Here is a 13832-nt window from a genome sequence, read left to right as displayed (position 1 = left end):
ACTTCTTACCTGCTGCTGTTGGCTAGGCTAGTTAGCTGGTGTCTTCTTGCTTGTTGCTAATTGGTAGCTGACTGCTAACCTGCTGGTCGACTTTTCAGTTGCACTGGGGTTCTAAATGTGTTCTGCCTCAGATCATGGCACAAGGGATTGTAACATCTTATCCTGTGTATTAATGAATGTCTCTGGCGTGTATACACCTTAATCTGACTTTAACTTGAACTAGACGTGTGTGTGCACATGCTCCACAACCGCTGCATTGGTGTTTGACCCCGGAACAAAAACAGACATATCTCAGCTTTTAAGTGTCAAACTGGAGCCAAACCCCCTTTGATGGTGGAACCAGTTAAACTGACCATGGAACTGAAATGCTGTTTGGCCTTCGCCTCCGTTCTTGCACAACAAACTATTCTGTGGTTTGGACCCCAGCGTCGTGACTGACGTTCACCTCGCAAGAGCTGTGATTGGTCCTCTTTGTAGTACTGTGTTTTTTCTTTAGTGTTTCCTGATGCTTCTCCATCTTTGCAATTTTCTAACTGATACTTTTGTATCAATAAAGAATCTGTAACTGAGGAGCTTTGGAGACACAAACATTTGTACGACTTGTCTTCTGCAAAATCTCAGTGAAAGTTTCGGTCTCCATTGTTGAAAGTAAAGCGGGAAGTAGAAACAGAAATTGTAAAAACGACACAGCGTTTGGGAGGTGATGTTACAGAGTGAACCGGACTGAAGTAGAAATGACTCACACCGGTGAACCCTCAGCTAAAAGACGTATACGTATAAGTTCATTTTATGAAGTATGCTTGAGTATAAGTGTAGCTACTATACTAAGGACCATGTACTATAAAGTATACTAACTTTATACTTCTCCAGGCTGAGTTGGAACATTTTCAAGTTTATAACATATTTTATAAGTGGCAACAGAAAGTAATTAGACTGTAACACCAAGTATTGCATGACAAACCACAAGTGTTGAATTGCAAAACAGATGGCTGCTGGAGAAAATTCCATAGTAAGTAAGTCATGAATGACAACAAAAAGTATTACAAACGGATACATTACAGATATTACACACGGGCCTGTACATAGTACAGAGTGAGTAGTGAAATGAGGAGAGTATTTAAACCTTGAGTAATATTGCTCATATTATGAGCGTGCATGGCAGAGCAGCAGGAAGCTTCACTGAAACATATTTGTAAGTTTGCTTCGCATAGCATCTGTAGCATATTATTTATATACTTCTTATAGTTAACTGATACTGTGTGTACACTAGACTGGGATGTATTTAAAAAATCACAAGACAGAATGTTGACAACAAGTTTGATATATTGAAAAGTATTTTAAAACCTACCATAGAGTGTATTTACAAATACCTGCTTAAAGATGTGCGTTACTACCTAGTACTACTACTACTACTGTAAACTGTAACTACTACTGTAAACTGTTAAACTGATAGTAATATCTCAAAGCAAATGTGTGTAGTGAAAAACATTTTCATTCTACTAAATTAAATGGAAGATACCAAGTAGTAAGAAGTAAAAAGAAAGTGTAAATCTTAGACTTTTCTTTATACTTCTAAGTATAAGCCAAGTATACTTCACCATACTGTTCTTAATGATATAAAAAGTAGCACAGAAAAAGTAAACTGCTAGTATACTGCCTCAGTTTTAGTATAAAATAAGAATACTCATAGTACACTTGAGTAAACTACTACTACGCCGTCTGTGTCCCACAGTACGATGAAAGAGACTCAAAAAGAAAACCAGAGTTTAGTCGGCGGTTGAGTCTCTAAAGTCAGATCTGTATCATCAGTGGATCAGATCAGAGAATAAATCCATCAATCAAACAAAGTTTGAAAACACGTTCTCATTCAATCCAATGAGAAACTGTCTCCAAACTTTAAATGTTTTCAGTATGTTTACAGCTTGTGGAACTCTGTCTGTGTACAACATGGCAAATAGAGGTTTTATACGTGTTGTTCCACTTGTCTATGTTCACCGCAAACTTTTTTTATTTATTTGTGTGGTAGAGGATATTAATCTCTACATCTGCCCATTTACTGAAACCTCCCTCCCCCAATTCTCAGCTACTGACAGTGGTTAGAGTTTATCTGTCAATCTGAAAGTACCAACGCTGCTTAAAACCTGAACTTTATTCTGACGCCATTTTAGTGGATGGAGTGATTTATTGGATGGAAATGCTGAGAAATTTTCCACAGTGTACATGATTTTAAATTATGCAAAAGCAAAGTCAACTTCACAGCAGAAGAAGAAGAAGATGAGCTCAGGAGAACAGGAGAATCTCATCATAGATGTGATCAGATATCAACTGTGTGATGTTATCATGTCAATATGGACCAAAATCTGAGGAATGTTTCCAACACCTTGTAGAAAGTATGACACCAAGAATTAAGACGGATCTTTCATTATGTTCTTTATTCTTTTATTCCTTCCTTTGTTCCTTCCGTGGTAAATATCCTGACCAGTCTCTTATCTCATCACTCATTCAACCATTTACTTACTGTTTTGAACTAATAAATCTCCTTTTTGCACAAACCACCTACTCACTATCTGGTGCCACACATGTTATTATTTACCAGTTTTATTCACCACTACACAGCACGTACAGAAAGTTTCTATTTCTAGTTTCTTTTTTTTTTCCATTATTGTTTGTTTTATATATTCTAGTAATATGATGAGGGCATTTCCTTTACGTGTCTCTTGTGTTTCTTGTGTGTTTCTTGGTGACATGAGGTCACTAAAGTAAAAGGTGATGACTGTGTTTGAGGGAACTGAGCTCATCGACCTGTGAACACCACAAATGATCAGAGGAGTCTGAAATAACCATCAAATATCCTTCAGCGTGAGGACTGAGGTGAAGGTGTGAGCGTTGTTGTCAGAGACATCGATCAGCATCAACGAGCTTCGACCGGCTCGTCGACAAAATCCAACTGTGTGAAAATCCAACGTAGCGGAGCGCTAAAGCCCTGAGTCAGCATCGTCTCAGGACGTCCAATCTAACGCAATCTCCTCGGTTTCACTTCCTGCTCCGTCCTCCTGTCTCTGTCTCTGCAGCCACAGTCTCATTATTATGGGCTACCCATAATGCACCTGGTCTCCTGGTCCAGGTCTGACCTTCCTTCCATCAACATGGAGACCCAGAACCAGAACCACCCGTTGACGTCCTCCTCTGCTCTCTGTTCTTTCCTCCTCGTTCTCAATGACCCTTTCTTTCTTTCTTTCTTTCTTTCTTTCTTTCTTTCTTTCTTTCTTTCTTATTTGTATTTTTATTAATTATTTATGTATTTCTACAGTGACAGTAAATGCTGATTTGATTCTGAATTAATTTACATCTAAGTGTCTGATGATATGATTCTTTTCTGGAGCAGAATCCGACTCCAGAAACTAAACAGTTCATCATAAGTGAATGTTTGTCTCTCATCCAGATGATAAAACTCATCCTCAACACCTGGATCTGAAAACCCCGTCAGTCTAAATCCACCCTTTTTCTGAAGCTGCTTCCTTTTTCTGCTCCTGATCAGCTTTTTGTTTTCCTGGGAGGACGAGGGAAAGTCCAACTGTTGGGACACATTAGCTAATAATATAATGTTGAAGAGATTCACTGAAACTCTTCTCCTGTTCTTCCTCCTTCTGATGAACTCAGAGTTAATGTGGAGCAGAAGCAGAACAAGTGTTGCTCGGATGTGTGAGGTCGCGTCTCATCCTCTGAGAGCATTATGTGCTGTTGATACCTCCTCTCCCTTGAAGGCATCACAGGCAAGATTTCTCAGAACTGCTGAATGTGCAGAAGAAAGAGTATTTAATCAGTGGCAGGAGGCAGCAACCACCACAGATCACATCTCCTCCATCATCATCATCATCATCATGAGAACTCTGAGCTTCACCTTGGGACTGATGCTGCTGCTGTTCATCGCTCACAGCTGCAACGCTAGTAGTAAGTCTGACTTTAACTCATCTCCTTTTACAATGCTCATAACCTCCAGTTTAACAGAAATAACAAAGAAGATGGAAAAAAGAGTGAAGTCTTGTTTTATGATTTTATACCTTCATGCTGACTGGTCGTGTTCTGATCCCAGTGAATGAATGATTTTTAAACCATGTCATTTTATCTTTCACAGCCTGGGCAATGGAGGAATTGCCTCCTGAAAAGTGCTGCTTTAAATTTTCTTCGGGTGCGATTCCACGGCGCATGATTCTCTCCATCAACGCCACCGATGAACGTTGTCCTAAAGCTGCATTTTTGTAAGTATCTGCTTCACTATGACATCATCAGAGGAATGAACACAATTCATGACTGTGCACAAAACTCAAATTTACTTCATGTTTGTTTTTTCTGCAGGATCCTAACCGTCAAAGGAAAAGAGCTGTGTGCGAAGTCGGACGCTCGCTGGGCACAGAGAGCTTACGAGAAACTCAACCCATCCAACAGCTCCAGCATCAAATGAACGGACTCACAGCATCTTCTCTCAACTGTACCGAAGCTATTTATTCCTCTTCTATGTAGCTATGGATGTTAATGTTTGTTTTACTTTGTTTCGAAATTATTTTTAATAATAAAAACAAAACTCTGCTCTGAAAAAGAATCTGTATTGTTTTTCTTAACATTACGTCTATTGAAAGACGACCGATGAGTCTGTGAGTCCTTTAGACTAAATGTTTGTGGTAACATCTGATCAGGGTCTAATCTGATCCATTAATCAGATCAGAACCAGGTGAGTTGTGAGATGTTGGTGGTTTCCTCTCATCAGCTGACGCTCCAACATTTCTACTGGATGAAGGTCAGGACTTTGACTTGTTCCTAAACATTCATCTGGTTCTTCTGGAGAACCACTGGTGTTCTTGGGCTCCTTGTCTTCCTCCATGACCCAGTTTCTCTTCACATCCAGCTCATGGACTCATGTCCGGACATTTTCTTTCAGAGTTCACTGGTAGAATTCACAGTTCATTGGTCCATCAATGATGAGCAGATGCAGCAGAACAGGCCCAAACCAGGACATTAGCGCCCCCATGTTTCATGGAGGGATGAGGTTCTGATGCTGGAATGCAGTGTTGGTTCATCTCCAAACATTTAAACCAAACTATTCTACTCTGGTCTCATCTGTCCACTTAACATTGTCCACATGTCCTTTGTGGACAGAGAGCAGTGTCTTTGGTTGTTGAGTGGATTCATCAACATGAACATCAGCCAATGTGAGAGAGGCCTTTAGCTGCTTAGAAAGTTCCCCTGGGTTCCTCTGGTTCCTCTCCCACTATGATGGAGTGGTGTTTGTTGGTGGACCACTCCTGTGGGGGGGGACAGTCGTCTTCAATCTGTCTGACTCTCTGTGGATTATTTGTGGCTTCCAGACTCTTTACAGATGGTTGTGGAACCTTTTCCAGCCTGATGAGCAACAACAACTCTTTTTCTGAGCTCCTCACAAAGCTCCTTTGATCTGTTGTCATCACACACTTCAACACAAACATGAGACAAATCCCTGATTTATAGGAACTGAACCAGGAACTGAGTCTCATCACGTTGATGGAAACACGTCTGGACTCATGGACTCTGGTTTAATCTTGGAGGAGCTCCTCTCTGATATGTAATATTGGCTTATATACACAAGTGTAATATTTCTGCTGGATGTGTGTGGTCGGGTTCAATCTTTGTCTACTTTGCAGAAATGACTCCAAACATCAACACTGTGTCATTGAAGAACATCCAGTTCTCTCAGATCAGATCTAAACATTTCAAATGATTTGAAGTATTTTCTTAAAGCTGCTTTCTTTTCTGTGAACAGATGTGAAGAGTTTAGAGTCACCATGACCTCTGCAGAGACACATTCATGGGGAATTATAAGATGCTTTTATTATACCACCTATAGGGTAATGCAGAACAGAAATAGATGAGTAGGTTAATGTGTGAGCTCTGATCTTCCTGTCACTCAAAAAGAAAAAAGAAAAAGTAGTCACCCTGTCGGTCTTCTTAGAAGTGCTAAATATAGAGAGTGATGAGGTATAAGAGGCAGCGACCAGGACACAACGTATCAGATCTCCTCCTGAAACATCTCAAACCTCTGGACCATCATCATCATCATCATCATCATCATCATGAAGAAGAGTCTGAGCTTCATCGTGGGTCTGATGCTGCTGCTGTTCACCGTTCAACGCTGCAGCTCAAGTAATAACTCTCTACTTTCTATCAGGTCTAGACGAGGCTCTTAGTGTCATTATAAAAGACTTTGAAGAGAAATAGGTAGAAAAGTGGTAAAAACAATGATGATTTTAAGTTTTTGCAGCAGTTACCAGTGACTCAATGTCAAGCATTTGCTCGGCCATGTTCAAAGATGAAAATCATGTTTATATTTTGTTACATCTTGGCGACTTTATTATGATATTGAGTGAAATAATCCGTGTACACACATTCCTGTTCTAAGGCGATGCTTAGTTTTTATACTTCTTAGGTCCTAATGATCCAAATACCGAACAAAAGCTTAACATCAGGTTCTGACTGGGCTCTATTTTGTCAAATTTCAGGACTTGTAGAAATTTCTGAAAGATGCATAAACTTGTAAGCAGCGCTGTAAATACAAGCCCTTTTATGAAAACTTTTTTTTTTTTTTTTTTTTTTTACAGTATTTAAACTAAACTGCATAAATGTAATAAAAATATGACATCAAAACACATTTTCCTGTTTAAGTTCCACATATTTACTAATGATTAAATATTTTTTCAGTTACAGTTGCCATGGGTCAGATCCCTCCTGAACGTTGCTGCTTTGAGTTCCTTAAGGGAGAAATTCCACGTCGAGCCATAGCCTCCATCAGCACCACAGACAGTCGATGCCCTGAACCAGCGTTTCTGTGCGTCTCTGCTTCACTTTGACTCCATCAGACATGAAACTAAACCTTTAATTTCACTGAAATATGACCACTGATACTTTCCAGTCTAAACTCTTGTTCTTATGATATTCTTATGATATTTTTCTGCAGGATCAAGACTGTGAAAAACAAAGAGTTCTGTGTGAGGCAGAGTTCTACCTGGGCACAAAAAGTTTATGAAGAAGGACTCAAATCCAACATCTGATGTCAACTCATCTCACAGCGTCTTTAATTCACTGTAATGAAGCTCTCTGTTCTCTTTCTGCTTATCTGTGGATGTTAAACCACTTTGTGCACGTCTGTTTTCTCTGTTCTGTTCAAGAATGATTTAGAATAAAAATGAAAATGATTTTTTATTAAACTTCTTAAAATTATTCTGCTGGAAAATCCTCTTTTTATGAGTTTAAACTACTGGATGAATGAATATGTGATAATTAAGTCTGATTATTCAAGATGTACTGATTATAAATGAACTTTTCTAGCTTTATTCTGAAAGTGAAATAACCTCAGGGGGTATTTACAAACACGTGTCTGTTTCCTTTTCTCTGAATGTGTTTCCAATGTCCCTGGAAACGCTTCAGAAACCCCCAGACCTGTGAGTTTAAGGTAAAACAAATTTAGAAGCTGTAGTTGATGGGGGAAGTAGGAACTAAAGCTCGTCTGTGAAGATTCTCAGTCAGCGACGGCGTTTTATTCTGTACGGAAACAAAATGCAGAAGATGCGACAGAGGAAACACGTGGTGATAATGTTTTGGCTCATCAGTGTCTTTTTTAGTTCAGTCAAAAAGATGCAGGAGTAGAGAATGTGCAGCCATCTACCGCCCTCTAGTGGCAAACAGACTCGAAGTTCAACTTTAAAAACTTTTTCATTTTATTTTTGTTTTGGTTGAAAAATGCTGACGCATCAGCCATAACATTATGACCAATGACATGAGAAGTAAATAATGTTTAAACCATCTTGTGACCATTCACTGTTCTGCTGGGAAACTTTAGGACCTGGTATTCATTCATGTGGATGTGACTTCAACATGTAGCCCCCACCTAGACCAGACCAGCCCCCCCACCCCACTCCATAGCAATGACACTCCCCCTGCAGGATGCAGCACAAAAACACTTTAGGAACAACTCAAACAAACATGAAGAACAAAACAAAATTCACTAGAACCCAAACTGATCAAGTATCTGTAGGATGATCCATGATCAACATTCACCCCCTCAGAAGGTCCGTGTCCGTCCTCTGATGAGTCACCACAAGGGAGACCTGCACAGTATTAGGATGGTGGTCGTAATGATATGCCTGATCAGCTGTCATTCTGTCTGACTGGATGTTTTCTCTCACATATGAGGCCAAAATGTGACAAAAAGACATAATCTGTGATTCCGTCGGGACATAAATGAGCTAAAACATCTCTAAAATTGTTCAGATTCACCTTTTTACCATCTGCTTTTGAACAGTTACTAATTCTAATTTGAACTGGGCTACTAACCCACATATCAGGGCTGGTTTTACTCTAAATAATGATGAATAATAATTTATTAATGTGAAATTTATATTTTCTACTTTGTTCCAGGTGAATTTTGTCTAACACAGTAAAATATATCTTTAATCTGACACTTTCGTAGAAATCTCACTGGTGTTTGTGTCACAACTTTATTCATACAGCCCTTAGATATAATAAGATATAACACAGGCAGAAACACAGGCCTATAGGGACAAAGAGCATAGATACAGAAAGAACAATGGACTCTACAGGGCTGTGAACTGCACAGATGGACCAGGTGTAACTGGGTTATGAAGCTGTAAACAGAACTCTGCTGAGAGTCTGCAGGGTCCGTTCAGTCCAGAGGGAGAGACAGAGGACAGGACGATGTTGTCTCTTAGCCAGGGTTGTCTATCTTTATTAACCTTCATACATTTAAGTTTGTTTTGAACTTATTGTTCCTTCCTCATCTTCTCATTTAAACTCCTGCTTTGACCTCTGACCTCCAGCAGCTGTCATTCTGTCTGACTGGATGTTTTCTTGTATAAAGTGCTGCTGTCAGTTTTTCAGACCAATCACAGCAGTGTGTCTTCAGTGTCTTTTTTTAGTTCAGTGAAGGAGCAGGTCAGACCTCACCTGAAACCTCTGGACCATCATCATCATCATCATCATCATCATGAAGAAGACTCTGAGCTTCACCGTGGGTCTGATGCTGCTGCTGTTCACCGTTCAACGCTGCAGCTCTGACCGTAGGTAACACTCAGCTTATTATAGATCACCAAAGGCTATTGTTTTGTTCTTGTTATTGTTTCATTTTATTTCTATTTTTTATTTTGTGTGTGGTCCCCAGGAGGATCAGTGGCTCATATACAGCAGCTAACAGGGATCCAGATAAACACAATAGAATAACAAAATAATTACTATATTAAAAATGAAATTGAAATTAAATGAATTCACAAAGAAACAACCGTGTCTTTTTTGTATAGTTTTTAATAGTTTGTCTTATCTTATTGTTCTTTCTTATGTGGTGGACACAGAGACATGCAGTTGGTCACAATGTGAACAAGTGTGAGACGTTATTAGAACAAAATCCTGGACATGATTGAAATTCCACCCGGACACATGTTTAGGTCTCAAAAAGAGGACGTGTCCAGGAAAAGGAGGACGTCTGGTCAACCCGCTATGAATTTCACGTTTAAGTTCCACATATTTACAGGTGATTAAATGTTTTTCCTTCTTCTGAACCAGTTGCCGTGGATCAGATCCCTCCTGAACGTTGCTGCTTTGAGTTCCTTTCGGGACAGATTCCAAGTCGAAACATAGCCTCCATCAGCACCACAGACAGTTGATGCCCTGAACCAGCGTTTCTGTGCGTCTCTGCTTCACTTTGACTCCATCAGACATGAAACTAAACCTTTAATTTCACTGAAACACGACCACTGATACTTTCCAGTCTAAACTTTTGTTCTTATGATTTTTTTCTGCAGGATCAGGACAAATAAAAACAAAGAGTTCTGTGTGAGGCAGAATTCTACCTGGGCACAAAAACTTTATGAAGAAGGACTCAACTCCGACAAGCTGGAGCTCACTCAGTGCGTTTACATGCAGAGTTTAATGGAGCTACGCTCAAAATTCGATTTTCTGACTACAGTCCTTGTTCCAGTTTACATGTAGCGAAAGAAAATCGAATAACTGACGGGAACATGTTCTCCTCCTCCACACTAGGGGGCGATACGTGTCTTTTCAGCGGGTTAATGCCACGTTAATACGGCCCGATTTCCGGGTTGACCTATTACGTGATATAATAAACTAGAGTAGTTCATGCGGCAGACTTACATTTAAACAACAACCAGAGGGATAATAGTACATTTTTAAATCTTGTACATAATGTTCGACCACAGGGGCCCCACCGTGCGCCTGTTAGGCCGAGAAAGGCGCACCTTTTCCGGATCAATTTCTCGCTATCTGCCGCCCCTCTGCTGGAGCATGAACATGTGGTTTCTCCTGCAATCAAGGCCTCTTCTGGTGCAGGTAAGATGCGCGCTATCCCTCAGACGGTTCTTCTAGCGGCTCTTTTTAACGTCTTCTTCTGTGACCAGCTTTCTTGGATGTTTTTGTTCCGGGGTCACACGCCAGTGCAGTGACTGTGGCGCATGCGCACACCTATTATCCGATTGAAAACTTCGATTCATTGTTTACAAGCCGGAGAAAACTGAATTCCAATCGTGTCTAAATCAGATAATGAGAACTCCAATTTTAACCGGAGTAACCTGTTTACATGCACTTAAGTTCTCCTGTTTTAGTCTGGTTAGGGCAATAATTGTTTTTTTTGGTATGGTATGTAATAAAGTTATAATAATGTGTGTGTAGATATATATATATATATATATATATATATATATATATATATATATATATATATATAATATTTATATATATATAAATAATGCATTTATTTCACTTTATTTTCATTTACTTGAAACAGGCCACAAACGTGGCACGGCGTGGTCCTATACTATGTCCTGGTGATTATCATTGGAACAAAACTCACAATGACACTGAAATCTATCTTGGGTCATTATGAAATTTTCCATATGCATGTCAGTCTTGCAAATGATGTGATGGAGGCATAAAACCTGTGTGAAGTCATATAACAGTAAATAGGCCAACAGCCCAACAGTAGCCACCAAGCGACCTAATTATTGAAATTTGTAAAACACCCAACTTCCCCCTAATCAAAAATATACCTACTTAATATACCTACTTAGCCTCATGTACATTGTATTTTCTTATATCAAGCGTGTGTGACCCATGATTTCTAGCCAGTACTCCCACTCTATAACTTTCAGGTGTCAAAACACCTGAAAGGTGCCAAACATCCACTTTAAAGGTCTGCAGCCTCCCAGCATTATTACACACTGACAGACACACTACAAGACAGTAATAAAGACAAAATATTAAGACACACACACACACACACACACACACACACACACACACACACAGATGGATAGAAAGATAGAGATGTGTCTCTTAAAAGTGCCTTTGGGTCTGTGAGGTGATTCAGGGTCAGAGGTCAGGAGATGGTTTGACAGCAACTACAAGAAGAACAGAGGCAAATCTTTAGTGCTCTAGTTGGGTTTGTTTTTATGCAGAAAGGTTTGATTGAAAACACATAAACAGATCACGTTTTTTGTTTAAAGCAGCGTAATGAGACATTGTGTTACCGTATATCATGCAGGCAGCGCAGATTACCCGTAGGTAAACGGATACATTACAGATATTACACACGGGCCTGTACATAGTACTGAGGAAGCTTCACTAAAACATACTTGTAAGTTTGCTTAGCATAGCACCTGTAGCATATTATTTATATACTTCTTATAGTTAACTGATACTGTGTGTACACTAGACTGGGATGTATTTAAAAAATCACAAGACAGAATGTTGACAACAAGTTTGATATATTGAAAAGTATTTTAAAACCTACCATAGAGTGTATTTACAAATACCTGCTTAAAGATGTGCGTTACTACCTAGTACTACTACTACTACTACTGTAAACTGTAACTACTACTGTAAAACTGTTAAACTGATAGTAATATCTCAAAGCAAATGTGTGTAGTGAAAAACATTTTCATTCTACTAAATTAAATGGAAGATACCAAGTAGTAAGAAGTAAAAAGTAAGTGTAAGTCTTAGACTTTTCTTTATACTTCTAAGTATAAGCCAAGTATACTTCACCATACTGTTCTTAATGATATAAAAAGTAGCACAGAAAAAGTAAACTTCTAGTATACTGCCTCAGTTTTAGTATAAAATAAGAATACTCATAGTACACTTGAGTAAACTACTACTACGCCGTCTAAGTCCCACAGTACGATGAAAGAGACTCAAATAAAAAGAAAACCAGAGTTTAGTCGGCGGTTGAGTCTCTAAAGTCAGATCTGTATCATCAGTGGATCAGATCAGAGAATAAATCCATCAATTAAACAAAGTTTGAAAACACGTTCTCATTCAATCCAATGAGAAACTGTCTCCAAACTTTAAATGTTTTCAGTATGTTTACAGCTTGTGGAACTCTGTCTGTGTACAACATGGCAAATAGAGGTTTTATACGTGTTGTTCCACTCGTCTATGTTCACCGCAAACTTTTTTTATTTATTTGTGTGGTAGAGGATATTAACCTCTACATCTGCCCATTTACTGAACTTTATTCTGACGCCATTTTAGTGGATGGAGTGATTTATTGGATGGAAATGCTGAGAAATTTTCCACAGTGTACATGATTTAAAATTATGCAAAAGCAAAGTCAACGTCACAGCAGAAGAAGAAGAAGATGAGCTCAGGAGAACAGGAGAATCTCATCATAGATGTGATCAGATATCAACTGTGTGATGTTATCATGTGAATATGGACCAAAATCTGAGGAATGTTTCCAACACCTTGTAGAAAGTATGACACCAAGAATTAAGGCAGATCTTTCATTATGTTCTTTATTCTTTTATTCCTTCCTTTGTCCCTTCCGGGGTAAATATCCTGACCAGTCTCTTATCTCATCACTCATTCAACCATTTACTTACTGTTTTGAACTAATAAATCTCCTTTTTGCACAAACCACCTACTCACTATCTGGTGCCACACATGTTATTATTTACCAGTTTTATTCACCACTACACAGCACGTACAGAAAGTTTCTATTTCTAGTTTCTTTTTTTTTTTCCATTATTGTTTGTTGTATATATTCTAGTAATATGATGAGGGCATTTCCCTTACGTGTCTCTTGTGTTTCTTGGTACCATGAGGTCACTAAAGTAAAAGGTGATGACTGTGTTTGAGGGAACTGAGCTAATCGACCTGTGAACACCACAAATGATCAGAGGAGTCTGAAATAACCATCAAACATCCTTCAGCGTGAGGACTGAGGTGAAGGTGTGAGCGTTGTTATCAGAGACATCGATCAGCATCAACGAGCTTTGACCGGCTCGTCTGCAAATGTGTGAAAATCCAACGTAGCAGAGCTTTAAAGAACCGAGTCAGCATCGTCTCAGGACGTCCAATCTAGCGCAATCTCCTCGGTTTCACTTCCTGCTCTGTCCTCTTGTCTCTGTCTCTGCAGCCACAATCTCATTATTATGGGCTACCCATAATGCAACTGGTCTCCTGGTCCAGGTCTGACCTTCCTTCCATCAGAGGTCAGAGGTCAACATGGAGACCCAGAACCAGAACCACCCAGAACCACTCTTCTCTCTCTTCTTTCCTCCTCGTTCTCAATGACTCTTTCTTTCTTTCTTTCTTTCTTTCTTTCTTTCTTTCTTTCTTTCTTTCTTTCTTTCTTTCTTTCTTTATTTATTTATTTATTTATGTGCTTCTACAGTGACAGTAAATGCTGATTTGATTCTGAATTAATTTACATCTAAGTGTCTGATGATCTGATTCTTTTCTGGAGCAGAATCCGACTCCAGAAACTAAACAGT

General features: G+C 39.1%; 1 protein-coding gene across 1 annotated transcript; it reads left to right on the top strand.

The window, feature by feature from the left end:
- Positions 1-5944: 5944 nt before the first annotated feature.
- On the top strand, positions 5945-7380 carry LOC125015091 (C-C motif chemokine 3-like). Its single transcript, XM_047596749.1, has 3 exons — positions 5945-6174; positions 6730-6856; positions 6986-7380. The coding sequence occupies exons 1-3, from the start codon at positions 6105-6107 to the stop codon at positions 7077-7079; spliced, it is 291 nt and encodes a 96-aa protein (XP_047452705.1). The 5' UTR covers positions 5945-6104; the 3' UTR covers positions 7080-7380.
- Positions 7381-13832: the final 6452 nt, after the last annotated feature.

The sequence above is a fragment of the Mugil cephalus genome, chromosome 10, assembly GCF_022458985.1.
Source record: "Mugil cephalus isolate CIBA_MC_2020 chromosome 10, CIBA_Mcephalus_1.1, whole genome shotgun sequence".
Classification (NCBI taxonomy): domain Eukaryota; kingdom Metazoa; phylum Chordata; class Actinopteri; order Mugiliformes; family Mugilidae; genus Mugil; species Mugil cephalus.
Note: the sequence above shows the minus strand (reverse complement) of the source record. Positions and strands in the feature narration are given on the sequence as shown.